General features: G+C 46.4%; 3 protein-coding genes and 1 non-coding gene across 4 annotated transcripts; 2 read left to right on the forward strand and 2 right to left on the reverse strand.

Moving 5' to 3' along the window:
• Window positions 1–11,941: 11,941 nt before the first annotated feature.
• LOC124666412 lies at window positions 11,942–12,301 on the reverse strand. Its single transcript, XM_047203750.1, has 2 exons — window positions 12,251–12,301; window positions 11,942–12,154 (listed from the first exon to the last, which is right to left on the reverse strand). Exons 1-2 carry the CDS (start codon window positions 12,299–12,301, stop codon window positions 11,942–11,944), a joined length of 264 nt encoding a protein of 87 aa, XP_047059706.1.
• Window positions 12,302–12,750: 449 nt separating this feature from the next.
• On the forward strand, window positions 12,751–12,823 carry TRNAE-CUC. The gene has a single exon. It is a non-coding gene; the product is annotated as a tRNA-Glu (tRNA).
• A 1,906-nt stretch (window positions 12,824–14,729) lies between these two features.
• On the forward strand, window positions 14,730–16,160 carry LOC124663880 (atherin-like). Its single transcript, XM_047201527.1, has one exon. It carries the CDS (start codon window positions 14,730–14,732, stop codon window positions 16,005–16,007), a length of 1,278 nt encoding a protein of 425 aa, XP_047057483.1. The 3' UTR covers window positions 16,008–16,160.
• Window positions 16,161–16,400: 240 nt separating this feature from the next.
• Window positions 16,401–26,732, reverse strand: LOC124666874 (25.3 kDa vesicle transport protein-like). The gene is made up of 6 exons (XM_047204200.1): window positions 26,638–26,732; window positions 24,998–25,236; window positions 18,675–18,835; window positions 18,440–18,586; window positions 17,806–17,882; window positions 16,401–16,717 (listed from the first exon to the last, which is right to left on the reverse strand). The coding sequence occupies exons 2-6, from the start codon at window positions 25,183–25,185 to the stop codon at window positions 16,634–16,636; spliced, it is 657 nt and encodes a 218-aa protein (XP_047060156.1). The 5' UTR covers window positions 25,186–25,236; window positions 26,638–26,732; the 3' UTR covers window positions 16,401–16,633.
• Between the last annotated feature and the right edge of the window lie 33 nt (window positions 26,733–26,765).

Here is a 26,765-nt window from a genome sequence, read left to right on the forward strand (position 1 = left end):
TAGCCTCTCTTGCTAGACCACCAAATTCTCTAAGAAGGGTTTCTAAAACAAAATCTTTCTTTTCCCCCTCTTCCATATCACCAAGTGTAAGAAACATGTGTTGGATTATAGGATTGAGATTAACAAATTTAGTTTCCAACAGGCGAACTAAAGCAGACAGCAGCAATTTCATAAGTGGGAGCAAGGTCTACCAAGTGTCTATCTTCGAAATCTTCAATGGTACTAACATGGGTGAAAAATTCTTCTATATTGTTCCTCCCAATTATAGACCCTTGTCCTACCGGTATGTTCTTTGCGGTAAAATCAAAAGGAAACATGATGAATCAAGTAAAGTAAATGCAAGTAAACTAATTTTTTTGTGTTTTTGATATAGAAAACAAGATAGCAAATAAAGTAAAGCTAGCAACTAATTTTTTTGTGTTTTCATATAATGCAGCAAACAAAGTAGTAAATAAAATAAAGCAAGACAAAAACAAAGTAAAGAGATTGAGAAGTGGAGACTCCCCTTGCAGCGTGTCTTGATCTCCCCGGCAACGGCGCCGGAAAATATGCTTGATGGCGTGTATTTCACACGTTCGTTGGGCAACCCCAAGAGGAAGGTATGATGCGCACGGCAGCAAGTTTTCCCTCGAGAAAGAAACCAAGGTTTATCGAACCAGGAGGAGCCAAGAAGCACGTTGAAGGTTGATGGCGGCGGGATGTAGTGCGGCGCAACACCGGAGATTCCGGCGCCAACGTGGAACCTGCACAACACAACCAAAGTACTTTGCCCCAACGAAACAGGTGAGGTTGTCAATCTCACCGGCTTGCCTGTAACAAAGGATTAACCGTATTGTGTGGAAGATGATTGTTTGCGAGAGAAAATAGTAAAAACAAGTATTGCGAGCAGATTTGTATTTCAGTATTAAAGAATGGACCGGGGTCCACAGGTTCACTAGAGGTGTCTCTCCCATAAGATAAAAGCATGTTGGGTGAACAAATTACGGTCGGGCAATTGACAAATAGAGAGGGCATAACAATGCACATACATGACATGATAAGTATAGTGAGATTTAATTGGGCATTACGACAAAGTACATAGACCGCCATCCAATCGCATCTATGCCTAAAAAGTCCACCTTCGAGGTTATCATCCGAACCCCCTCCGGTATTAAGTTGCAAAGCAACGAGACAATTGCATTAAGTATGGTGCGTAATGTAATCAACAACTACATCCTCGGACATAGCGCCAATGTTTTATCCCTAGTGGCAACGAGCACAACACAACCTTAGAACTTTTCGTCATCGTCCCGGTGTCAATGCGGGCATGAACCCACTATCGAGCATAAGTACTCCCTCTTGGAGTTAAAAGTAAAAACTTGGCCGAGCCTCTACTAGAAACGGAGAGCATGCAAGATCATAAACAACACATGTATAATAACTTGATAATTAACATGACATGGTATTCTCTATCCATCGGATCCCGACAAACACAACATATAGAATTACGGATAGATGATCTTGATCATGTTAGGCAGCTCACAAGATCCAACAATGAAGCACAATGAGGAGAAGACAACCATCTAGCTACTGCTATGGACCCATAGTCCAGGGGTGAACTACTCACTCATCACTCCGGAGGCGACCATGGCGGTGTAGAGTCCTCCCGGGAGATGAATCCCCTCTCCGGTAGGGTGCCGGAGGAGATCTCCGGAATCCCCCGAGATGGGATCGGCGGCGGCGGCGTCTCGGTAAGGTTTTCCGTATCATGGTTTTTCGCCTCGGGGGTTTCGCGACGGAGGCTTTAAGTAGGCGGAAGGGCGAGTCGGGGCCAGACGAGGGGCCCACACCACAGGTCGGCGCGGCCAAGACCTGGGCCGCGCCGCCCTATGGTTTGGCCACCTCGTGGCCCCACTTCGTGTGTTCTTCGGTCTTCTGGAAGCTCCGTGGAAAAATAGGCCCCGGGTCTTCGTTTCGTCCAATTCCGAGAATATTTCGTTACTAGGATTTCTGAAACCAAAAACAGCGAGAAAACGAGAGCGGCACTTCGGCATCTTGTTAATAGGTTAGTTCCAGAAAATGCACGAATATGACATAAAGTGTGCATAAAACATGTAGGTATCATCAATAATATGGCATAGAACATAAGAAATTATCGATACGTCGGAGACGTATCAGGAATGCAAATGAAGTCACTTACGATACTATCTTCATAGTGTCAACAAGTGGTTATCTTACAAAACAAACCCTAGAAGAAGGAAAATAGACAAGTGAAGTCGCAGCTGGTATAATAAAACCGCAACTGATATAGGATAATCATGAAGAGAAAGTTTGTGAAGTGAGGTATATCTTAACTAAAACTATAAAAGTAGCCACAGCTGGTAGGTAGATATTGATTAGAACCATAAAATAGTCCACAACTGATATCAAGTAAGCAACATCTCGTGTTAGATAGTCTGCAGCTCGTAACAGATAGTCCACAGCTTAATCGTTCTTTCACTCTAAAGGAAAGAGGGATTCCGCAGCTGGTATCCCGTAGCTGGTAAATATTTAGTTGGAGGATTCACAATGAATATCCACAATTGTGTGGATACACCACAAAGAATTCTTCGCGAGACTCTAGAAAAGTACAAACTATAACCTAGACCAAGACTAATCTTCTAACCTTGGAGTTTAATGATTAGAAGAAAGGAAGTTTGAAGATCATTAGTAAACTCCAAGGGGAGAGGAAGGCCGAAGGAGAAGTATTAAGATATGATTTGTAGTGTGATAGACCAAGAAGAAGGTCTGAACTGAGAGGAAGTCCGATCCTATTTTCATAAGATTGGTGGAAAGTATCCATATAATAGTACTCTCAGGAGGTTGTCAGACCGGAAGCCAAGGTTCATATCTCGAGGAAGTAAGGGTTAGACCCTAACTTGAGTGGGTAATTGATAATTACTCAGAAGTAAAAGGGCTCAAGTAAGTCCAAGATAATGAAGTTGGATGAAGTAGATGTCGGAGGATAATCAAAGCTTAAGAAGGCTTAAGACCGAAGGGTTTGACCATACCAAAACTGATGATTATTAGAAAGATTCCTTTCATGGAACCTAAAGAAACCATTAGGAGGATAACTAGCATAAACTACAAGCCATGATTGGATGGACTAAATGAGTCTAATCTATTCGTAGGAATAAACCACCAGGACCGTGCCTATTGTAAATACCTTACTAAGTACCATTACTTTCGTTATGGTAATAAGGGAAAACAATACCCTACCTTAAATAAATCTCTTAGAATTAAGGTTTGGGCACCGCAATTGGTACACCGTAGTGCCATATTACACCGTAGGCTGGTAGAACCAAGTTTTGGGTACCAGATAGGAAGCTATCACCACAACCATTAGTAAAGTCCATTAGTATAAGAAGATGTCCTAATTGAAGAATCTTTGGAGAGCAAACCTATAAGCTTAGAGTGTTGGAAGAAATCATAGAATATAAGAAAGTATAAGTGCCGGACATCGAAGACTCCGGGAAGGATCTGGACAAGGGATATATCCAATTATATCTAATGAGATCACCATGGAGTATGAAAGGATTGTGATATGTTCAAATCAGTTCCACGTTCCGAAACATGAGAGCGTTCGAACTTCGGGACGAAGTTCAGTTTAAGGGGGAGAGGCTGTAATATCCCAGGTTTAGAGGCAACAAAATGAGAGAACACCAAAGTGTGCATTGCATTCATGCATAGAAAATCCGGGGAATTTTCGCGCTTTCAAATAAATCTTACCGCAGTCACTGAAGTTTCACTTGACTTGCTGGAATTGAAGTAGATCATCAAGTCAAGCGCTATAAACTTCACTGTGATCTTTGCTAAAACCTTATTTTGGGTAGAGATGATTTGATCTATGGATTAGATCAAATGGAACCAGATTTACAAAAACACATTCTTTAAGAATCAAACCCTAACTTATTAACACTTGAAAGTTAGCAACTACCTTTGTGTGTAATTTAATTCACTTATAAATAAGTTAAACTACAGGGTCTAAAGTGCATAAAATCCACACATTCTTATTTAAATCATAACTTATTAAATACATGGAATATCATAAAACTAAATCCATTTACATTACGAATTATAGTTCAAACTATTGAATAAAACTAACTATGAGTATTTTGAAACACATATGACCATGCCTTGGTGAAATCAAACCCAACTATCCAAAATTGAGGAATAACCTTCAACCTTAACCTTTTGACCAATATTATAATATAAATCCAATCAAAGATGGTATGATGACTCATCCACAATAATACAACTCTCCATAAGATATTTAGTAACAAATGCCACTTGGTTATCCAAAAATAAATCATATGAGAGGATAATCTCTATGCCACATAGGATGAAAATATCTACATGACTTGCTTTCCAAGCTATGTCACCTCATGCTCAAAGGATTGCTATGGATAAGGGCATGACAACCAAGCACCTTACTCATCTAACCAACATAAGAGTCACCACCTATGTGTCATGATATTAGAGCTTTCCCAAGCCTATAAATAGAGCCACACCCTTCATCCATTTGCTCATCAAGTACCATGATACATGGGAACAAACACATAGAGCCACTCCATGTGAATTAGCTAGGATCAAGATGGAGAAGCTAGGAGGTGGAGGCATACCACAAGATGCGGAGTTTATCAGATTTCCTGAAGAACAAGCTACAGAAGATTGCAAGGTAGAATTCCTAGGCAAACCATATATTTAGAGGATCATATCATCATCTCTTAAGTAGGACCTTAGGATATTCCAAGACATTGAGAAGTGAGAGAAGTTATAATACTAATCATAGCCATGATCATACAAGAATACTAGAGTAGTACTAATCCTACTTATTCAAGTCAATATTTGATCTTGGAGGTGGGAACCCTATTCCAATAGCAATACCTTAAGGAACTAATTCCATAATCATCACAACTTGGTATTAATTATAAACCCTAAGAATCTAGGATGAGTGTGATGAGAGGAATATTAAAGAGGGATTAGTGAGGAATGAGTGGATCTTGTCTAATGCATGATTATACCTTGTAGATATAAATGATAAGTTAAACCATATGATTAATAGATCTCATGTATCACATAAAATAATAAGTATATCACTAGTAGTTAACCCCAGACCAATCCTCATGCCTTGTATGGAGGAGTAACCCTAGCTAGCCAATAAAACATAATCAAAGCTTATACTTATACCCAATTCGGCTTGTGTATCCCATGGGTAATCCCAAATAAAAACCCTAGACCACATTTGAATCCAAGTACCACTTGGGATCATGAAAAGAACCCCGCCATGCATCATGCCTACTTATATTGCAATTTAATGAAGAGTATGCAAAACCCTAAACCCTTTCACATAGGATCCACCTCACATAAAATGATATGCCCTAACTTGTGTATCATGGAACACAAGTATAATCCAAGCTAGAAGTTGCTAAGCAAGATTACTAATTATAGAGTTTAATTAACCATTTTCTCAAACCTTAGAAACAATCATTCACATAAAATCATGAACCAATCCCATTTCCTTTACCATTTGTTAAACCCTAGCCATAATTAAATAATATGTGAGTAATCACTATGGTTAAGCACTAGAAAAATAGAATATGTTCACCATGCACATGTTCTACATTCCAAATCATTTAAACAGATTTGATTCCTAAATTAATTAGGAATTGAGATGAACATTAGAATTATATTAATTGGAATTTTAACTTGTGCCTCATAAGAACCCCAAATTAATCATTTATAAAATGGTTGTTTATAAACAAAACAATACAGTATGTAACATTATCAAATTGTTTTGATATTAAAATATTTTAGAACCTGCAAAACAAAATAGAAATCAAATTTGAATTCAAAAAACAGAAAAGAAAACAGAAATTTGAAAAAGGAAAGAGAGGGAAACTTACCTGACTTACCTGGACCGCAGCAGCCCAAAGCCCACCACAGCAGCCCAACTGTTAGCCCAGGAGCAGTCCAGCCCACGTCCAAATACCGTTTCACGTGCGTCAAAAATCGTGCGAGAGGAGAAAACACTTCGTCGTCGTCGTCTCCGAGCTCGACAGCGCGGCGGAGCCAGCAGGCCACAATCTCGTCGTCGATAAGCTTGCCCCGGACGTTGCCAGACACTCAGAACCCCGCCCAACCACTCTCGCGTCCGAGCTTATCCGCGGACGAGGAAATCCTTGCCAGCTAGAAGCTTCCAGAGACCGCCACCTCCCGACCATGGACGTCACCGTGTCGAGGCCACATGGCTTCCCTTGGCCTATAAATAGGTGGAGAGCATCGTCGTGCGCGCCTTGTTCATCTCCTCCACTCCATTGCTGCTCAGACACTTTCTATCTCTCTTACGCATCCACTCTCTGTCGCCGGAGTCGAAGACGAAGCCGACGGAGGAGGCCACCCCAGCCTCTGGCGTGTGGTCCAGGAGAAGCGCCTGGACTCAAGGAGCATCTGGGAGGAGCCCAGCATCAAGGGGAGCAAGGAATCAGGGCAATTTCGGCGTTCCCTTCTGCAGCACCTCGTCGGGAAACCTCCAATTGCCGTCGTCTCCGTCAACCATCGCCGGAGCCGACCACACCTTGAGCTTCAGGGTGAGCATACGCGTCTATAGCACCTACTCTCGCTTCCTGGCATCGCCTGTAGCCCTAGTTCGCATGTTGGCCGGAGTAGCACCACCGCAGCACCCATCGCCGGCGACGCTCCGGTGATCCTCTCGCTAAACCATCATCACCATTCGATTCGCCTCGTTGTACTTGTTCAGTAGAGCCTAGCCACGCATCTCGGGAGGCCATAAATCGGCGGCGCCACCATCTACTGACCGCCGGCGTTTAACCGCCGGTGAGGTCAAAGGCCTCGGTCAACTTTGAGCGAGTCCTTTACGGCGTGGCATCCGACGTGTATTTAGGCCCCACTCGTCGGTCTCGTGGCTAGAACTCGTCTCGGTACATTTAGTATTTTCCGAGTTATTTCAAATTCCGATAAATAGCTAAAACTTTGCAAAATCATAGAAAATTCATATTAACTCGAGAAAAATATGAATAATATATCAAAATGCTCAAAAAAATAAACTCTATTCAAATAAAATATAAAACAAAAATGTGTGTCAAAATAAAAATTCACTTATTTTTAACTTTGTTAATTATGCCTTTTCAATTTATTTAAAACACAATTTGAATTAAATAATTAGTGAAGTTTAAAAATTAAATTTTAACTATTCAGTAACTAAGTAAAATGTTAAGATTAATTTTCTTTATCATAATTGCATCCACTTAAATATTAGTGGTATTTCATAAACCCTAATTTGCAAATTACTATCTTCCATTTTCTTTAATTGATAATTAAGTAAGAAAATACTAAAGGCTAATATTGTTTTGGTAATTCAAAACTTGTTTATTTAAACATCTTTAGTTACCAAGTTAAGTATTTTAAAACCTAATAACAATTGTTAAACCCTAATTCTTAACTAAACCCAAATAGTAGTTGCCCTAATTATTAATTCTTGTGAAAGTTAATAAAATGCTAAAACCATTATTAATTTTGTTTCAAAGTAATTAGTGACCACATATCTATTGTCAATTATGATTTTAAGAGTTGTACCATAATTTAGAAACCCTAATTCTAACATAAACATGAACCTTGATCTCATTATTTCATGTGATCACCCTAAATTAGTGCAACCCTAAAACCTAGGGGTTTAGCCCATGTGATCATATCCACTTCACCTTTACATGTAGAACCTTAAAAAACAACCAATAAATGCATGTTCATGATCCACCAACATAAAACCAAGTCACATGAGATTATCATTTCATGTCCCTATTCTTAATTTAAACCTATATGATTCCCTAGTGTCACTTAGGAGCAAACCCTAGCTTGTTAATTAGAGTAGTTCAATTGATCAACACTCCTATATACCACCTCATTAGAATCAACTCCAACCATCAAACCCTAGTAGAACCATAATGATGAACCCTAGTACCAACCTTGTGTAATAATTCACAACACATGCTCATATCCCACTAAACCCTACTTAAGGATCATAAACCACTTAGCTTGGAAACCATTAGTGATTCCTTAGTGAAAAAAATAGGAAGTTATAGTAAACTCTAACCCATAGTATCACCTTGAACCATCCTTTTATATGATGTCTAGGAGAAACCATAGTAATAAACCTGCCAATACTTGCTACATATAGACCCATTCCAACAAAGAAACAACTGGTCTCTAATAGTAAACTTAATTGAATCTAATAGTAAACCCTAGAAAGCCATAGCTCCTATGTATAGTAGTTCATATTCTTATTTAACCTGTTCTTCAAAAGTTATTCTTTTGAAGTACAAATCTCAATCAAACCTTAGAAGTCTTAATTCTTCTTTGAAATACTCATTATTTCTTAATCAACATGTTCTTCAAAAGTTATTCTTTTGAAGTATAATACAAGTAATCATCAACCATGTCCCGTAGAACTTAAAATTGACAACTGCTCTTTACATATTGTTCAATTACAAGTCCTTTATGTGTGTGCTTGTTATGATATCTTATATCACTTGGTTATGATGCTAATATAACCAAACCCTAATAAGAACCTTGTTTGAGAACCATCCTAAAAGTGCAACACACCCTAAGAAATCTTTACAACTTATCAATCCTAAATCATCGAGATTAGGTTACGCTTGGGACGATTGCATCTCATATTATGCATTATAGCATCTTTGCCAATTCTTTAACCATTGTCTTTACCGAACAATGATGGTATTTCAGAATTTGGAGTTCTCACATATCGAAGCTTTTGCCTACATAATCTTGCAGTCAAGAAAGGCAAGTTCATCGCTTGCTCATGTCATTTGATTATTTGTATCAAACTATATGCAAAGTACTATACTTATCACTCATGCATTGAAAAGCAAAGTATTATTTTACAATTATGAATATGACTATGTGGTGGGCAATGGAACCATGGTATGTGTTGATATGGTGGAGGTTCCATTGCATGGGTACTACTCATCTAGGACTAAGTACCAATGCCGTCCAGTGATTCTAGCGCCGTACATATCGCGTTGACCATAAGATCTATAATGGCTCTGGGGAAGTCAGCTGTATCTTTTCCCTTCTGCACGCCAACGGACTGGTAGAGCTGCGGGGTGTTGGAGGCACTGCCGTAGGTTGGGATAGCCTTTTATATCCCCATCCATATGTGATGTTGAGCTCTACGGTCTATGATGGATTGTCCAAAGTACACCGTGAGTAAAGCCGTTTTATCGGGAGAAGTCTACTGGGGGTGTACGGGTGGACAAAAGGGTGGGTTTGCAGTCACGGAGAAGGCGGTGTGGACTTGGATCTTACACCTGGCCTCACACCAAGAAAGTGTGGACGGGAAAGAATTCGCCTGGTTGGCAACAAGGATAAGGTCTCTTATGGGAAAAGTAACGCACCTCTGCAGAGTGTATCAAATTGTGGCTGTCACTCCCTGTTCCGGGAAGGGAACTACGAACGCGGCAGGAAAGGAACTCCACGAAGTTCTCGTCAACCTGTGAAGACTGACGGGCATAGTTTTCAGAATAAAATAAACCTTTTGAAGAAATGTTTATGAAAACTTGCATTGGCCTATGACTTTCTGGTCTATGGCTGTAGCTAGTGCATGATACACCTATTTCCTAATATGAACTTGCTGAGTACGCTCGTACTCATTCCCTCCCATTTGAACCCCCTTCTTAGATAAAGGCACCGAAGAAGAAACTACCATGGAACTCGAAGACAAAGGAGTCAACTGCAACAAGACGAAGAATCCAATCAAAGAAGTCAATGGAGTCAACTTCTGCATCAGCTAGAGTGGAAACTTAGACTAGTAATAGAAGGGAATTTTTCCCTAATCCTAGCACCTAAGTAGCTAGATTTCTATAGCAATCCAAGTAGCTCTTGAACTTGAGTTAGCAATAAGATAGACTACGAGTCGTTCTTCTGGAGCTTTATTTGAAGTTTTACCTCACTGTAAAGTAGGAGGTTGTGTTGATCTTATGTAAACAACTCGTGTGTACTTCTATAGACATACCTTGGACTCGCATATGTTTCTGTTGTACCACTCGGAGGGATGTAATATGAGTGGAACGGTATTTCACTTGTGTTATGTCAACGACTTGTGTACTACACCATGCAGTGGTACGTTGGGTCACCGCACCACCACTATCTCCATTGGTAAAGGGGAGATTGCACCTTTTTGGGACTCCTCGTGGCTCAACAGAAAAAAGCCCAAAAATATTGCCCCGCTCATATATGAGGCCTCCACGAGGAAGAAATGGAAAGTCGAGCATGCACTCACCAATAATGCTTGGATTGCCAAAATAAAAATGGACACCAACTTGACCGTCCATCACATTCATGAGTACATCCTGGTTTGGGTGCAATTAAATGTCTTTCAACTTATTGAGGGCCCTCAAGACTCCATCACTTGGAACCTCACTTCGAATGGGGAGTACACGACGACCTCCGCTTACAAGGCGCAATTCTTTGGAGCCACATTAACAAATATGAACAAGATGGTGTGGAAGGTTTGGGCCCCTCCAAAGGTCAAGTTCTTCGCTTGGTTGGCCATCCGCAATAGAATTTGGACGGCGGATCATCTTGAGAGAAGGGGTTGGGACAATTGTGGGCTTTGCCTGCTTTGCATGCAAACTCAAGAGATGGCGGCACATCTCTTCTCTCAATGCCGCTATACCAAGAGGCTTTGGGATATAGTTAAGAGTTGGCTTGGAATCCCCTCCATCCGCACTCATGAGTGGGGGGAGATGTGTCCTTTCGGGAGTGGTGGAAGATGATGTTGTGCAATGCAATGGAGAACCGGAAAGCCATATCTTCCATAACCATGCTTGTCACTTGGACAATATGGAAGGAGCGCAATGCGAGAATTTTCAACAATAAGTCCGCGCCCCCAACCACCTTACTTCAAATCATTAAGGATGAGGCTGAACTTTGAAGCGCCGCGGGTGCGAAGCATTTGAGTTTTGTAATATCAGGAGAGTAATCTTTTAGGAACTTATGTTATTCTTTTTATTTTGTCTTGTCAAGACTCTCCTACTTATTTAATGAATGGGGTCAAATCTTTTGCCCCCCTTTTTCAAAAAAAATCTTTCACAAGTGTTTTTCTTTTATTTTGTGGAGTGTCATTTCTTTGCAGGGTGTTTTTCTAAGACACTCGGTGAAGAGCTTCTTTGCCGAGTGCCCAATGAAAGGCGCTTGACAAATATCCTCGCACTCAACAACAACAAAAAGGCTGATTCTGGTAGTAAGTTGTTATAATATTGGAAGCATTATGTTGAATTCTGGTTGACAAACTGGCACTTGTATGCTTGCTGGAGTGGTCATTGCACTTGCTATCGAAAAGATGTTGTGAATATCCCATACAAGATGATCTTATTTGATAAGGGTTTTTCCGACAACTCAGTTTAAATTGTTCTTATGATTAATTGTAGAATATCAAGGTCTTGCACTGCTACTCAAGTTATGCTTACTGTTGATATTCCCTTGATCACATTATGTTGATGAGGTCGACAACTCTATTTCTCGGGAGCAGACAGTATATATGCAGGGGTTAGCGTGTTCAGCATGTACCCTGAAAAGCTAGCGTGCATAGCAGCGGCAATAGCAACACCGCCGTCCATAATGCAATGATGAATGCAAGATCCAGTACGGCAATACTCCACTTGTTATTAGAAATCACGTCGCACCTTACATAGCGGGACGAGACAAATCGAACCAGAGCTAGCGTGGCGATCCTCAGCCCAGTCCACAGGCGAGAATCAAACCACTCCGGCTAGTTTCAGTATAACAAGTAGTAGTGGGAAGCAAAACAAGCAAATATAGATGCGTCGGCTGATGATCCTTTCAGCCTCCAGTCATATATAAGAGTAGATCGGGGTTGGCGGGCTGCCTAGTTGCCGCCGTGGCCGGCGGCGTCCTTGACGGCCTCCGCGGCTCCCCCGGCGGCCTCGGTGACGCTGTGAGCGACCAGCTGCGCCTGGCCGCCGACCTCCTCGAGCACGCCGCCGGCCTGGTTGGCGCCCGCACCCGCGGCGTCGTGGGCAGCGCCCGCCGCGCCGTGCGCGGTGCCCGCGGCGTCGTGGGCCACATGGCCGGTCGTGTCCTGCCAATCGGGCATCCAGGTTATAGTAATAAGCTAACTACACACGCTTGCACGGCCTGAGCAGGAAGCACGTCGCCGGCCGGCCAACTGACGTACCTGGGCGTGGCCAACCGCCGCGCCGGCCTGGTGGCTCACGTGCTCGGCCATTGCTGAAGGTGGATTCGGTCGAGGATGCTTGCCCAAATGGTTGCTGGTTTAGCTTGTGATGGATGCGCCGGCTGCTGTGATCAGGGAGAGGGACGCTCCCGCCAATTTATAGGCGTGGCTCATGGTCGCTCGCAACTTGCGGTTTGCCTTGGCGAACGTGCGGACGTGGATAATCTGGACCAAAAGTGTCGTGCGCGCCTCTGTCGGAAGCGGCGGCGTGTTCGGTCACAGCGCGGTTCCCTCGCGCCGCGGACGCCCGGAGTTGACGCGCCACCTCTCTTCTCCGGCCGGCGCTTTCGCGGATAGGCGAAGATGTGTTTTTTGAGCATGCGAAAGGTGCATAATTTGTCGTCCTCTCGTAGTTCGGGTGCAAGAAAACCAGGCTAGGCTAACTGGATATGGCATTATATTAGTGTATTAAAAGAGTAAGCACTGATTTTTAGGACAAATCCGTCGTAGTCTAGGTGGTTAGGATACTCGGCTCTCACCCGAGAGACCCGGGTTCAAGTCCCGGCGACGGAAATCTTTTTTGCCCGTTTTATTTCTCAGCTGAAAAGCATCATCTCATTGTCACAAAAATTATCTAGTATGAAACATTAACACGTGCTTATCTAGATTATTTGTTTATGCACTATCTAGCTCAGTTGGCATCAAGATTGATGACTGCGTCATGGCTATTTTTAAAATAATATGATTTTTTATTCAATACCAGCATGATTTTTTAAAATAATATGATTTTTAAAATAATATGATTTTTTATTCAATACCACAAATGATACGTAAATCTGAGAAATCACGAAAATAATATCCTAATAGTAGTACGAATGCACGTAACTGAAAAAAGAAGAAAAAAAATCCGCTATAGTCTCGAGTCCTTCAAACACCAGCATGATAACACTGAAGTTCAAGTTCTCCAAAACTGACGCTTCGAAGATGGAAACAAAAGAAAAAAAGTAGAGTAGGCGTATTAGCCGAGGTAAGTAGTCATTAGCGAAGAACTGGTAGATCATGCAACATATTAGACGTGGAAGGGAAACCCGTCAAAGTGGTCATTCTTGCAAAAACCTTGAAATGAAGCTGGTGAAAACTGCAGTTTTCTCTGTTTATTGCCTAGCCATAGCAACCATTTTTTTTCAAAATGGGGTTCATCCCGGCCTCTGCATCGGTTGATGCACACTGCATTTTATTAAAGCCTGAATATTCAAAGTTTACAAATCATGGATTAACGAGGATCGATACAAAAATCAACCACCGAAAAATAAGAAGTGTGCTAAATAATCTAGGCATCTTCTAATCTCTTAATCACCAAAACTGAATCCAGTGAACCCTAGTGTGAATAACCTGCTCAGCCATAGCAACCAATGACGGAACGCAGATTCCATGCTCCCGAGCTCCAGTGCTCCTGGTTAGTTCAAAAAATTCAAAACCATATCTGTGAGTCTTAAAAAAATTGAAAAAAAATATTCGGATGTAGTTCATGAATTATCCCACAAACGTGTAAAATATCAATTCCAAATACTTTGTATTCTGAGCTGTAAAAAAATAACAAAAATGTAGATATGTAGAAGTATGTTTCAAATCCCCAAATTTTATCAGATTTGCCATTTTTGTGTAGCCCACAATACAAAGAATTTCAAGTCACGATTTTACATGCTTGTGGGATACAACACTAACTATGTGCAGAATTATTTTCAGATTTTTTTAAAACTTGTAAACCATGATTTTAAATTTATTTAAACGACGAGATCACTGGTGCTCAGGAGCAAATGATACTTTCCGCCAATGACGTCGTATTTGTTTGCTCTGGCCCAACAAGCAAAAAAGAAATCGCAGCCAGCGCGGCACGTTGCTTAAAGACTAAGATCATGTAGTAGTAGTAGTTCCGCTCAAAAAAAAAATATGTAGTAGTAGTAGCTTTTTTCAAGATAAAGATCTTGTAGCTTTACCCAAAGGTGGAAATAACAATAAACGAAACAACGAAGTGTGCCGATGAAGCTGCGGGAGCAAGGAGAAAAGAGATGAAAAATCGCCTATTTTAGGCTGCTGGTCACCTGCCGGCGCAACAGAACCTGATAAACTCACCTTCGCACACTGGCCGAGATCACAACCGCGTGAGCGTCGCGAACGGTCAAGATTCGTCCGTCGACCTCCGTGGCCGTTTCACACCGCCAGAAAATCACTCACATGGCGGTAACGTACAATCAGCTCAGTTCTCATCTAGTAGAAGAGAAGTCTCCAAAGTCGAAAAGCTCCTCTCCACTGAGCAAGCTCACTCCCCCACTCGCCACCCTTTCCGCCCGGGCACCCCCACGCACATGCCACCCAACAGCATTATTATCGTGTTCTCGCGTTGTCGTGCCGAGGTAAAGCGGCGCAAGAGAACAAGAGAGTAGAGAGCGAGCGACACGAGCGCATCCGAGCGAGTAGGATGCGGCAGCAACCACTTCCGCTCCCACCGCGCATGCGGGCGCCGACAGATCGCGAGCCCGCGGCCGCGGCCGGCGACGGCACGGCCAGGCCGCCGGAGCGCCGGCAGCAGCAGCTGGGGCAGGGCAGGAGGCCCTACCGCGCGGCAGAGGGCGACGAGGCTCCCGTCCCCGTCAGGACCAGGCCGCCGGAGCCTGAGCCGCAGCCGCCCAGGCCTCGGCCGGCCACGAACCACGCCGCCGAGGCCCGCGCGGCACTCCTCGCCGACGTGGCCAGGCCACCGGCGCAGACGCACGGAGCGCCGCAGGGCCGCGCGACTCGGGAGGCTCCCGCCGACCCCGCAGTGGCCAGGCCGCCGGAGCGCCCCGCGACTCCGGAAGCTCCCGCCGCCGCCGTGGCCAGCCCGCCGGGGCAGCAGTACGGCGCGCGGGAGGGCCGCGCAGCTCGCGAGGCTCCCGTCGCCACCGTGGCCAGACCACCGGGGCACCCCAACGGTGTTCCAGAGGGCCGCGCCGCTCAGGAAGTGACCAAGCCACCCGGGCAGGCCAACGGGGTTCCAGAGGGTCGCGCCCCGACCGTGGCTAGGCCGCCAGAACCGCAGCCAAACCCCTACTACGTGCCGGAGGGCCGCGGCGCAGCTCCCGTCGCGACCACCGACAGGCCGCCGTCGCCTCCCACCTGGCCGTACCCGTACTACTACGAGCCGGAGCGGCCCCGACGACGTCGCCGCGCCTCCCCACTAACATCCTGCCTCCTAGCCGCGGTCTTCCTCCTGCTGGCCGGCGGCGGGGCCGCCGCCGCGCTGTTCCTCCTCTTCCGCCCGCGGCCTCCGGACATCGCGGTGTCGGCGGTGCGGCTGCCGTCCTTCGCGGCGGCCAACGGCACCGTCGCCTTCACCTTCGAGCAGCTGGCCACGGTGCGCAACCCCAACCGCGCGCCGCTCGCGCACTTCGACAGCTCGCTGCGCATCGCCTACGCCGGCGGGGAGATCGGCTCCATCTACATCCCCGCGGGCCTCATCGACAGCGGCAGCACCAAGCACCTCACCGCCAGCTTCGCCGTCCAGGCCTTCCCCGCGGCCACGCCGCCGCCAACGCCGCTGCAGATGGCCGCGCAGCAGCCGGCAGCCGCCGCCGTCGTCATGGAGGTGGACTCGCTGCTGGTCGTCAAGGGGAGGGTCAAGATGCTAGGGGTGCTCACGCACCGGGTGCAGGCATCCAAGATGTGCCGCGTCGGAGTCTCGCCCATGGACGGCAGGGTGCTTGGCTTCCGCTGCTGATTCCCTACTGCTTGCTAGTTCTAGAGATTTGAGAGGTTTGGATTCAACTGTAAGAAATCAGGTCAGAATTTTACAGCAGACGAGGCAATCTCGACTACTAGAATTGTGTGAAATGCCAGGGCCAAAACGTTCATCAACCGAACAAATTGGAAATGTGGGAATGAAATGGCTTGTTTCTCCAGCAGCAGTCTGAACATATTTCATCGCGTTTGCAAACGTTCCAAAAACATGCCCACTTACAACCGTACAAATACTAGCCGATCATGGCAAAAAGAAACATTTACCATTTCAGCCTGAAATCTTTAAATGGCAAAAAGAAACATTTACCATTTCCAAGATCGAAAAGCCAACTCTACACATCTATTTAGTTAATGGAATGTGCGGCTCCAAGAATTCATGGAACTCATCCATCAGGATAAGGCTCTATTACTACTACACAACGCATTTAGGTTTGCAGTTCGGTACTCTTGTTTGAGAGGAATATGCAGCTAAAGTGTACTCTCGCTTGAATAGGCAGATGCGGGATAAGCTGTAGAAGCGACTGTTGAGCTGGAATCGATTATACGGTGCATCGGGATCTTGAGAAGTCTTCATCTTGTAATGGAGGATGTCCGAGCGTCACCAGGTCACCATATCTTGTTCTTGACCCAAAAGAGCATCACTACTATCCCAATCACAATGGCAACAGGGGCATACTTCCGAATCAAGGCCTGAAAACACCAAGAGGCAATGCTGTCAGATTAATAAGAAAAAGGACAGCAGCTAACGGTGACTAGTTATCGAGCAGAATGCTCGATGAACACTCACAACCAACATTTTTTTTTGACTAGTTTGTAAATTACATGGGTAAAGTGGTGTCGATCAGATGGCAGGGCTTGGCGCCCTTCGGTAGGTTGTTCAATACAGAGAGATAGTTGGGAGCTGTATCCCATATGATAATTTATTCTTCTAGCCTATCGTTTTATGTGTGGTGGTTCTCTTGAAACCAGTGTAAACTGTTATTTTTTATGGAATGAAATGATAACCAGCTATCTTGCACATTCTCAGAAGTGGTATACATCAGGTAGCCGTTATACTGCAATCAACTCAACCAGACAAGATAAAACCAGTAGTATTAACAACAGAGACGGTATAGTATGGCATGCAAGATTGCCATGCCAATCCTATGATTGCAGAAACTTACTGGAATTTGTATGGTTACCAAATAGAAGAGGAAAACATATTAAGAATTAATTAGAAGGTTGTTGCAGATCACAACGGGACCTAGTTAGGTTTGACTGCACGGCTTTTATTTGTTTATACTAAGAATTACAACACATGAAATTTGCAGGAAGTGACCAATCGAACTAAAACAGGAAGTATGAAGCGAAGTTTGTGGCTACTCAACTGTGTTGAGCAGCACACATTTTATAAGCTGTTTTAGACAAAGAGCCACGGAAATAAATAAAAAGTTGGCAACCAAAAGGAAAAATAAGCAAAAGTTGGTTAGGCAAATGGAATTTATCATAATCCACTGTAATGTCAAACGCAGCCTACATCTAACTATGGAATCTTGAACTAGTAAGTTTGAGTAAAAAGATGGCACCATGATACTACGAACCAAATAAATAGATTTACCTCAAGATTACTTTCATTTAACATAAGAAACAAAAAAGATGAAAGCACTACTGTGAACAAAAGAGAGCCATACTTATCTCGTGTCCAGTACAGATTTATCATTTGTTTTAGTACTAGTACTAAGCTTAACTGCTTGGATACATATATACTGGAGCAGAAAGTGAAGTTACATGAAGGATACCTGGCGATTGAGATCCTTTGCCTTGTCTGCATACATTCTGGTATCAGAGATCAACCTACTAGACATTTCACTCACCTCTGCAAAGGACAAATAGAAACTTGTTTTTGAGCAACAGTCTTAATTGACATGGCTGAGGGTTATGAATATGTAATGATACGGTAGAAGGACCATGACAAGTGCTGCTAAAAAGGAAGCGTCCACAGCAAAAAAGTCGAAAATACGAAAATGCAGTGTCCAAAAGTAAATTGCACAAAAGTCTTTGCAAGTATTCTCGAAATATAGGACTAGAAAGAAAACATAGCATTAAGGCAGTCATAATAACTAGTACTACAGTTAAGGGGTTCCAAAAGAAGCATGTGTAATGAAATATGGAAGAGTAAAAGGTCCTATTGATGAAAGGCATATACCAAAATTATACTATAGCCCAACAGAAAATTCACATCCATTGAAACCAAATTAGTTTCTGAACATAACAGACACCCTACTCACTGATGCCTTTTGGGGTACACACTTACAGATATGTTCCAAATATATCTAAATATGCACAGAAATCATTCAAGTGTCTATAAATCGAGAAAAATATATTAAGCAACAATACAACGTAATGAACATACGATGACAGTGTGGAACTCACGATCTAGTTTTTCACCCACACCAAGAACTTCTTGAACATTGCGAGTCATAATCTGGTGCACCTCGTAGAGCTCATCATTCAACCTGGCAAGGTTCCTTTGGGTTCTGGTATCCAAATACAGCTTCCTGGTTTTCTGTATGAACGTGTCTAAACATAGACATGTATAAGCTATCAAGTACTAGCTATTAAGAAAATGAGCAGGAAGAATCTTCATATAAGATCCACAAAACCGTACCAAATTTGATGAAAGCATATGGCCTTGCAGCAGTTTCAATTTGGCTGCCATTGACTCTCTCAAATTCATTCTTTAGATCCTCTAAATACTGGAATGCAAGTTTCTTTGGATAAGAACGGTCGCACATTGTCAAATAGCATACACGGCTCTCAATGATGTAACTGTTTTGTTGAATCAAGGTGCAACAAGAGAGGTACAATAATTTCACCAAGAAAACAAGTTACAACTACAGATGAGGATTTCCTTCTCAATATACAGTATTAGCAACGTCTTACTACATGCAATAAACACACGAATGCATCATGAAGACAGAGTGCACTGCAAGAGGTGTTGTAGATGTAAAAGCGAGGGCAGTCCAACAAAGTGTTCAGGATTCAAGTCACCAAATTTTTTACTCACATAAGCAGTAGAAGTATGTTACCAATGCCTATGAAAGGCTCGGGCAGATCAGAATAAGCAGGTTCTGACAGCTCTACTACTTAGAGCTGGTGCTTCTCACACACGTATAGTGGACACACACTGAACTCAAAGATAGAACTGGATGACACAAGTATTTTGGAGCAGCTCAAAGTTGCTGCGTTTTCTCTCTACTACTTGGTATTGAACTGATACAATGGGGTGGGCTATTTATACTACTAGTGAGCTACACAAACCAGCTCACGTACTACACTTCTGGTGTGAACACTTGACTAGTGGAAGCTGAGAATGTCAAGCCGACTTATCCCTGCAGGTTTCAGGTTTATCTTCTGCAGCTTATCACCTTCTAGCCTTGTCAGGTTATCTCCTGCAACTCTGATTTGCCTCTTGCCCACTTGCCCTACTTGCTGATCCTAGTCATGCAAGGATTCTGTTCACACAGAGCAAACTACTACTACTAGTAGATGCACGTACAGGTGCATGCCTTATTTGTGGCTAAGCAAACTTGCTACTACTACTCTACTAGCAACTGATTAAACAACAATTCTCCCCCTAATCTAGTTGCGGTAGAGGTTGATGACGCGAATTCTTTCTCGCATATTTTGAAACTGAACACGACCAAGTGCCTTGGTCAGAATATCTGCGAGTTGGTCTTCTGTGCCGATGTACTCGACCGTGACAGTTCCATCCTCAATGCAGTCCCTGATGTAGTGGTACCGCGTGTCGATGTGCTTGCTACGGTCATGGTACACTGGATTCAGCACAGTTGGATCGCAGACTTATTGTCGACGAGCAGATCAGCAACGAGAGGAGCAGATCCCAGCAAGTCGCCGAGCAAACGGCCGAGCCAAACACCTTGACATGCCGTCGTCGCAGCTGCGATGTACTCAGATTCGCAGGACGACAATGCCACCACCCTTTGCTTCTGGCTCTGCCATGACACTAGAGCAATTTCCGAAGAAGAAGAGTGTACCTGTAGTACTCTTCCTCGTCATCGATATCACCGGCGTGATCTGCATCGTCGTCAGCCGATCAGGTGTGCACCTTCGGCGCGGAGGAGAACGGAACAGCCGGTGTCGATCGTCCCCGCAATGTAGCGGAGTAGGTGCTTCACAGCACTCGGGTGCTCCGTGGTGGGCGCTTCCATGAAGCGGCTCACCATGCCAACGGCGAAGGCTGATGTCCGGCCTCGTGTGCACGAGGTAGCGCGAGCGCCGACAATCGCTGCGGTACGGCGTGACGTCGGCCGGAGGATTCGTGCTCCTCTTCGAGAGCTTCAGCCTTGGCTCCATCGGCACATGAGCTGCGTTGCGGTCAGCCATGCCCGCCTTTTCGAGCACCTTCGGCTGCGAGGCGCTCCGCTCGACGTGATGTGGCCGGGAGCCCGACATACCTCGATGCCCGGGTATAGAGTGAGCAAGCCCGGGTCACTCATCTTGAGCCTGGCTGCACATCTGCCGCTGAAGCTTGAGATTGCAGTGGTGCTCCCTCCTGTGACGACGAGATCGTCGACATAGACTCCAAGCAGAAGTCGTGAGTTACCCTCTCCACGGGTGTACACGGCATGCTCCGAAGCACTCCGCACGAAACCGAGTGACACCAGCACGGCATGGAGCTTGGTGTTCCATGCGCGCGGGGCTCGACGGAGACCGTAGAGTGCCTTGTGGAGGCGCATCACCTTGCTCGAGTTGTTGCCGTCGACGAATCCTGGCGGCTGAGTCACATACACTTCCTCCCCCAAGTCACCGTTGAGGAATGCTGTCTTCACGTCCATGTGGTGGACCTCCCACTTGAATTGGGCAGCGACAGCGATCAGGAGCCTGACAGAGTCCAGTCGCGCAACAGGGGCAAAGACTTCATCGAAGTCAATCCCTGGCCGCTGGACGTATCCCTTCGCGACGAGCCTGGCCTTGTGCTTGAGGACGTGACCATCGGCGTCACGCTTGAGCTTGAAGATCCACTTCAATCCGATGGGCTTGTGACCTGGCGGCAGATCAGCAAGCGACCATGTCTGGTTCTCCTCGATTGACTGGAGCTCATCGACCATGGCGAGCCGCCAATCTTCGTCTCCTTCGGCCTCGGCGGCGTCGGCGGCTCGCTTTGTGGGAGTGAGGAGGAGGCGCTCCGCTCGCCCTGGATTCTCCTCATCTGGGTTGAGGAAGTCTCGAATGCTGCGGTAGCGAGCGAGGCTTGGGTCAACGCCGGCATCCAGATTCTCGATGCCTCCATCTGCTGGTGGAGAGACGAAACGCACGGGTTGGCCTGATGGCGCAGAGATGGGCCGACCCACCAATGGCGGCCCAGTCGGAGTCGATGCTGCCTGTGGTGACGGCGAAGGAGAGCTTGATAGAGGTGCTACTTCAGCTGGTTTCTCCGGCGGTGCTGCCGTTGGTTGCGACATTGTCCAACTCTCCACAGCGAGAGTGGCAGCGCCGTCGTTGTGCTCTCCCCAATCCCAGCTCGCGGCCTCATCAAAGATGACGTCGCGGGAGACATGGAGGCACTTCTTCTCCGGGTCATACAGGCGATACGCCTTGCTTCCTTCCTCATACCCAAGCATCACCATCGGGTGGCTGCGGTCATCGAGCTTCTTCAAGCCTGGTTTCGTCTCCTTCGCGTATGCCTTGCAGCCGAACACGCGAAGAAAGTGAACACTAGGTTTTCTGCCATACCAGGCTTCAAATGGTGTCTTCCCTTCCAGGCTCCGTGTCAAGGATCTGTTCAGGACGAACACCGCTGTTGCCGCCGCTTCTCCCCAGAACTTAGGCCGGGACGGATTTTGCCTTGAGCATGCTCCGGACGGCGCCGACGATCGTCCGGTTCCGCCGTTCCACTACCCCGATTCTGTTGTGGAGAATAGGGGGCAGTGAGGTGATGCTGGACGCCATGCTCTGCGCACCAATCGGCGAACTCGTTCGCCGTGAACTCGCCACCCCGATCAGTGCGGAGCACGCGCAGAGGACGCTGCGTCTCCTTTTCTGTCTCGGTCTGGAAACGCCGAATTGCCGCAGCTGCCTCATCCTTTGACCTGAGCAGGTACAACCACATGTACCGGCTATTGTCGTCGACGAGCAAGAGGAAGTACTTCTTCCCTCCCGGTGTAGGCTGGCGAGATTGGACCGCACGAGTCACCGTGCACGAGCTCAAGAGGCTTCGTGGCGCGGTACTTGGTTGCTCGCGGGAAATGGGGAGCGCCGGTGCTTCCCGCAATGCGAGCTTCGCAAAGCTGCTCGGCGTGGCTGATGGTGGGGAGACCGCGCACTACTCCCTTCCTCGACATCTTCTCGAGGCTATCGAAGCTCTGATGGACGAAGCGTGAGTGCCAGCGCCACGCGTCGTCGTTGGCGTGCGCCGCCAGACACACTGGCCGCACGATTTGGAGCTGCGCCACGTAGAGTCTGTTCGTCGTCCTTGGCACCTTGGCGATTAGGACCTTGGCACGATCGCGAACCTCCATGTAGCCGTGCTCGACATGGGTGGGGTACCCGAGCTCGTCTAGCTGCCCAATGCGGCGATGTTCGACTTGAGCCGTGGGATCCGGTACACGCCGGCCAGCTCGTGATGTCGCTCGTTGTTGATGACGAAGAGGACGGTTCCGCGGCCGCGGATGTCGACGACCGATCCATCACCGAGCGCACCTTGCCGGAGACGGTCTCGTCCGGCTCGGCGAAGACGCTGTCGTCGCCGGTCATGTGGTTCGACGCTCCCGTGTCGAGGTACCATCGCTGCATCGGTGTCATGCGCCGTGCGCTCGAACACAACGCGGGCGCGCTCCTCGTTGAGATACACCTGCTCCCCGTAGGCGGTGCGGGTGGATCGAGTCAATGTCGAGGAGGCCGCACCGGCGGTGCGGGAGAAGCGAGCTCGACGACGGTGGCCATGTGCAGCTCCGGTCCGCTTTTCCGCCATTCTCGTCCTGGATCGGGTGTGCCGCCGCAGCGGCTTCGTCCCGCTGCTTCTTGCGGCGGTCCACGCTTCCGGTGCCCCTTCTTGCCACAATAGTGACAGTTTACACGGTCGGCGTTGCCGCTGGAGCCTTGCGATAGCGAGGACTTGGGCGGCGGCTTGCCACCTTTTTGTCCACCGCCACCGTTCCTGCCAGAGTCGCCGCCCCGCTGCTGCCTCCTTCTGTCCTCCCACTGCTTCTCTGTTAGCAGCAGGTTGCCGCCGGAGGCAGTGTTGCCCTGCTCAGGGTTCAGGCGATCCTCGACGGCCCGAAGGTGTCCGACAACCTCCTCCACGGTGAGTGTGGCCGGGTTCATCATCGTCTCCATCGAGAAAGCGATCTGCACAAACTGATTAGGGACGACAGAGAGGAATTTCCTTACTATCTTCTCATCATCGCAGGTATCCCCGAGGGAGCGCATGGTGGCGGCGAGGTTCGTGATGCGCAACCCGAACTCGTCGATGCGCTCACCATTCTTGAAGGCGATCGTCTCGAATTCCGTCCGGAGCCGCCGCACGCGTGAATCGCGCACACGATCGTTGCCCTGGTGCTGCACCTTGATCGCCTCCCAGGCCGCCTTGGCACTCCCCTTCCCGATCAGCATCGGATGCATCTCGGGTGGAGTGGAGCGGAGCAGTGCCGCCAAGGCTTGCTTGTCCTCTCGCCGAGAGACTGCGGCGTCCTCGATCGCGTCCCAGAGCGATGCCGCCTGCAGGTTCACCTCCATCACCATGGCCCAGTTGGTGTAGTCTCCGCGCTTGAGCATCGGGAAGACGAGGCTCGTACCGCCGCCTCCGCCGCTAGTCATCTCGCGGATCACCTCCCGCTGTACCACGACCTCGCCCCCGCCGTGTCGCACCTGCTCCGTCCCCGACTTGGCGATCGCCGTCGCTCGTTTGTCGGAGGAGGGGTTGCGGACGCACGCCGCTGCTGGAGAGGTGGTGGTGCCGACATCTCCCGAGGTTGCTCGATACCAATTGACAGCTCTACTACTTAGAGCTGGTGCTTCTCACACACGTATAGTGGACACACACTGAACTCAAAGATAGAACTGGATGACACAAGTATTTTGGAGCAGCTCAAAGTTGCTGCGTTTTCTCTCTACTACTTGGTATTGAGCTGATACAATGGGGTGGGCTATTTATACTACTAGTGAGCTACACAAACCAGCTCACGTACTACACTTCGGTGTGAACACTTGACTAGTGGAAGCTGAGAATGTCAAGCCGACTTATCCCTGCAGGTTTCAGGTTTATCTTCTGCAGCTTATCACCTTCTAGCCTTGTCGGGTTATCTCCTGCAACTCTGATTTGCCTCTTGCCCACTTGCCCTACTTGCTGATCCTAGTCATGCAAGGATTCTGTTCACACAGAGCAAACTACTACTACTAGTAGATGCACGTACAGGTGCATGCCTTATTTGTGGCTAAGCAAACTTGCTACTACTACTCTACTAGCAACTGATTAAACAACAGGTTCTATATAAACAAAAACGCTAACAAAAACAGTGTATTATGCCATAAAGCATACAGAAATTTAAATTTGTGGCCTAGAATTTTACAATGGTACAAATAAAGCAACTACTGAAGCTAGTTATCTAATTAAGCTGCACAAGTTGCATGATTCTATTCCTCTTTGGCACAGAAAATTGACATAAGCTTACAGGAGAGACTTCAGCTACTAATAAGGCAACTACTGAAGCTAGTTATCTAATTAAGCTGCACAAGTTGCATGGTTCTATTCCTCTTTGGCACAGAAAATTGACAGAAGCTTGCGGAAGAGACTTCAGCTACTAATAAAGCAACTACTGAAGCTAGTTATCTAATTAAGCTGCACAAGTTGCATGATTCTATTCCTCTCTGGCACAGAAAACTTTGACAAAAAAATCATGGATAGATCACATTTTCTCCAAAAGAGGAACAAAACCAAAATGCTGCAGGTAGCGTACAGGTCAAGGATACTGGAAAAGGTATGGTCCAGTCTCAATTGACAGCCTTGATGAATCATGATGCCCTTTTGATAAGTTTTTGAACAACAGTTTTGCTTGCTGCTTGTAGAAGTCGGCATCCCTCAGATCTCGACCATCATCCAACCCCTCAGCCAATGGAAGGCCATCAGTGATACGGGCTATCATTGTCAGCTTCACCATTTTGAAAAGATGACAAGAAACAAACTAGCATATCTAATGTAAAAGTGCGACCTGCACAGAAAAGCAGAGGAAAGCAGTAAATACTTGAGACATGTTGCACCATCAACAGCTAGTACAGATTTCTAATGTCCACTTCAACACAATGAATCATACTTATCTGATGACGAATATATTCCAAACAGTAAAAGCTTAAATCTAAATCAACAGGGGATGTCAAGCATATCCTCCAAACCCAATTGCAAACAAATAATAAGACGGGGTCACAACTTATAAGTTATAACAAAGCTAACCCAACTTCCCAAAGAGCAACAGAACACTATTATAATGCTCCAAGCTTCAGAGGTAATCCCCTAAATAGCAACAGGAGGTCAAACAAACTCTACAAACAGGATGAAAGCATCTGAAGCTTTGCATCCTTCGAACAGCATCCTCCATCTTACATACATATGTTAACTTCCTATGTCAAACAAGGGTAGTAGTATTATTTGTGTCAAAAATAAAAGAAAAGGGTAAATGCACCAATCGAATTGTTAAACTTGATAAGAACACCAAGCAAAGGAAATATAAGGGCTAATAACTTTAGCAAGATAACTAATACCAAGATTAGGATGAACTCTAACAGATACAAGTCCAAGTCAGGGTAACAGCAAGATGAATAGATTAGGATGAACAGCAAGCAAAGGAAATGGATCAGACTAACAGGTCACATGAGTCTATATCAGCATGTATTTATAACGAATGGGCAAATTGCTTCCTAATCAAGATTAATATCAGAAAACTGGGTCTCCAATGTTACAAGCCTCTGAACATCATTAACACTACAAAAATTGGTAGGGATCAGCACAAAATATTCATGCCGCTCAGGTATTTACTGTATCAGCTTTCAGATACTATGGTCATGACAGGGCAACTTCAGCGTGAGATGAACGCACATCAATGCTGGTGGCAGAAGGCATCCCAAACGAACTCCCCAGAGCATTTGCAGCAAGCTGTACCCGAAGGCATGGATTAACCATGAGTCCAACTGCAGCTACCGTAACAAATTTCGGTCCTCAAGTCTCAGCGCACAGATGAGTAGCACCCAGGCGCTTACCAGTCCACCGGCATTGGGCCATTGGTTGAGTGAGCAAACTACCTAACAGCGTTCGCGTGGAATGTCGTGGAAACAACATGCATCCCTCCCTCCCTCCGCAACCAGTCCACCCATCGGTCCCAGACCCTCACGGATCCGCTAAATCACGCAACGACCGCCCCCCGTCCCCCGCCAAAACCCTAGCAGCGACCTCCGATCGATCCCAAACCCTCGACAAACCCAAACGACAGCGAGGAAGGGGATCCTTTCGCGACCCACCGGTGACGGGCTAGATCCGCGTGCGGACGCGGCGGCGGATGCTGGGCACGGCGGGCCGGCGGAGGCATGGGAATGGGAATGGGGGAGGGGATCGTGCTTACCATCTCGCGGCGGACGAGCTCACGCTTCGCTTCGTGTCGCCGAGGCGGGTTCGCGTAGTGAGAGGGGCAGAAGAGAAGAAGGGAGGCGATTTTGCAGAGGCAGAAAGCGCAGAGGAGGTGGCCGTGAT

The sequence above is a fragment of the Lolium rigidum genome, chromosome 6 (genome assembly GCF_022539505.1).
Source record: "Lolium rigidum isolate FL_2022 chromosome 6, APGP_CSIRO_Lrig_0.1, whole genome shotgun sequence".
NCBI lineage: Eukaryota > Viridiplantae > Streptophyta > Magnoliopsida > Poales > Poaceae > Lolium > Lolium rigidum.

Excerpts from the sequence above, each read along its gene's own strand:
- LOC124666412 (XM_047203750.1), bottom strand. The coding sequence starts at position 12,301 with ATGGCCGAGCACGTGAGCCACCAGGCCGGCGCGGCGGTTGGCCACGCC. Across the intron at positions 12,155-12,250 it reads CGGCGGTTGGCCACGCCCAG|GACACGACCGGCCATGTGGC; the intron begins GTACGTCAGTTG and ends CCCGATTGGCAG.
- LOC124663880 (XM_047201527.1), top strand. The coding sequence starts at position 14,730 with ATGCGGCAGCAACCACTTCCGCTCCCACCGCGCATGCGGGCGCCGACA.
- LOC124666874 (XM_047204200.1), bottom strand. The coding sequence starts at position 25,185 with ATGGTGAAGCTGACAATGATAGCCCGTATCACTGATGGCCTTCCATTG. Across the intron at positions 17,883-18,439 it reads TGTGGGTGAAAAACTAGATC|AGGTGAGTGAAATGTCTAGT; the intron begins GTGAGTTCCACA and ends TGTCCTTTGCAG. Across the intron at positions 16,718-17,805 it reads CAAAGGATCTCAATCGCCAG|GCCTTGATTCGGAAGTATGC; the intron begins GTATCCTTCATG and ends TGGTGTTTTCAG.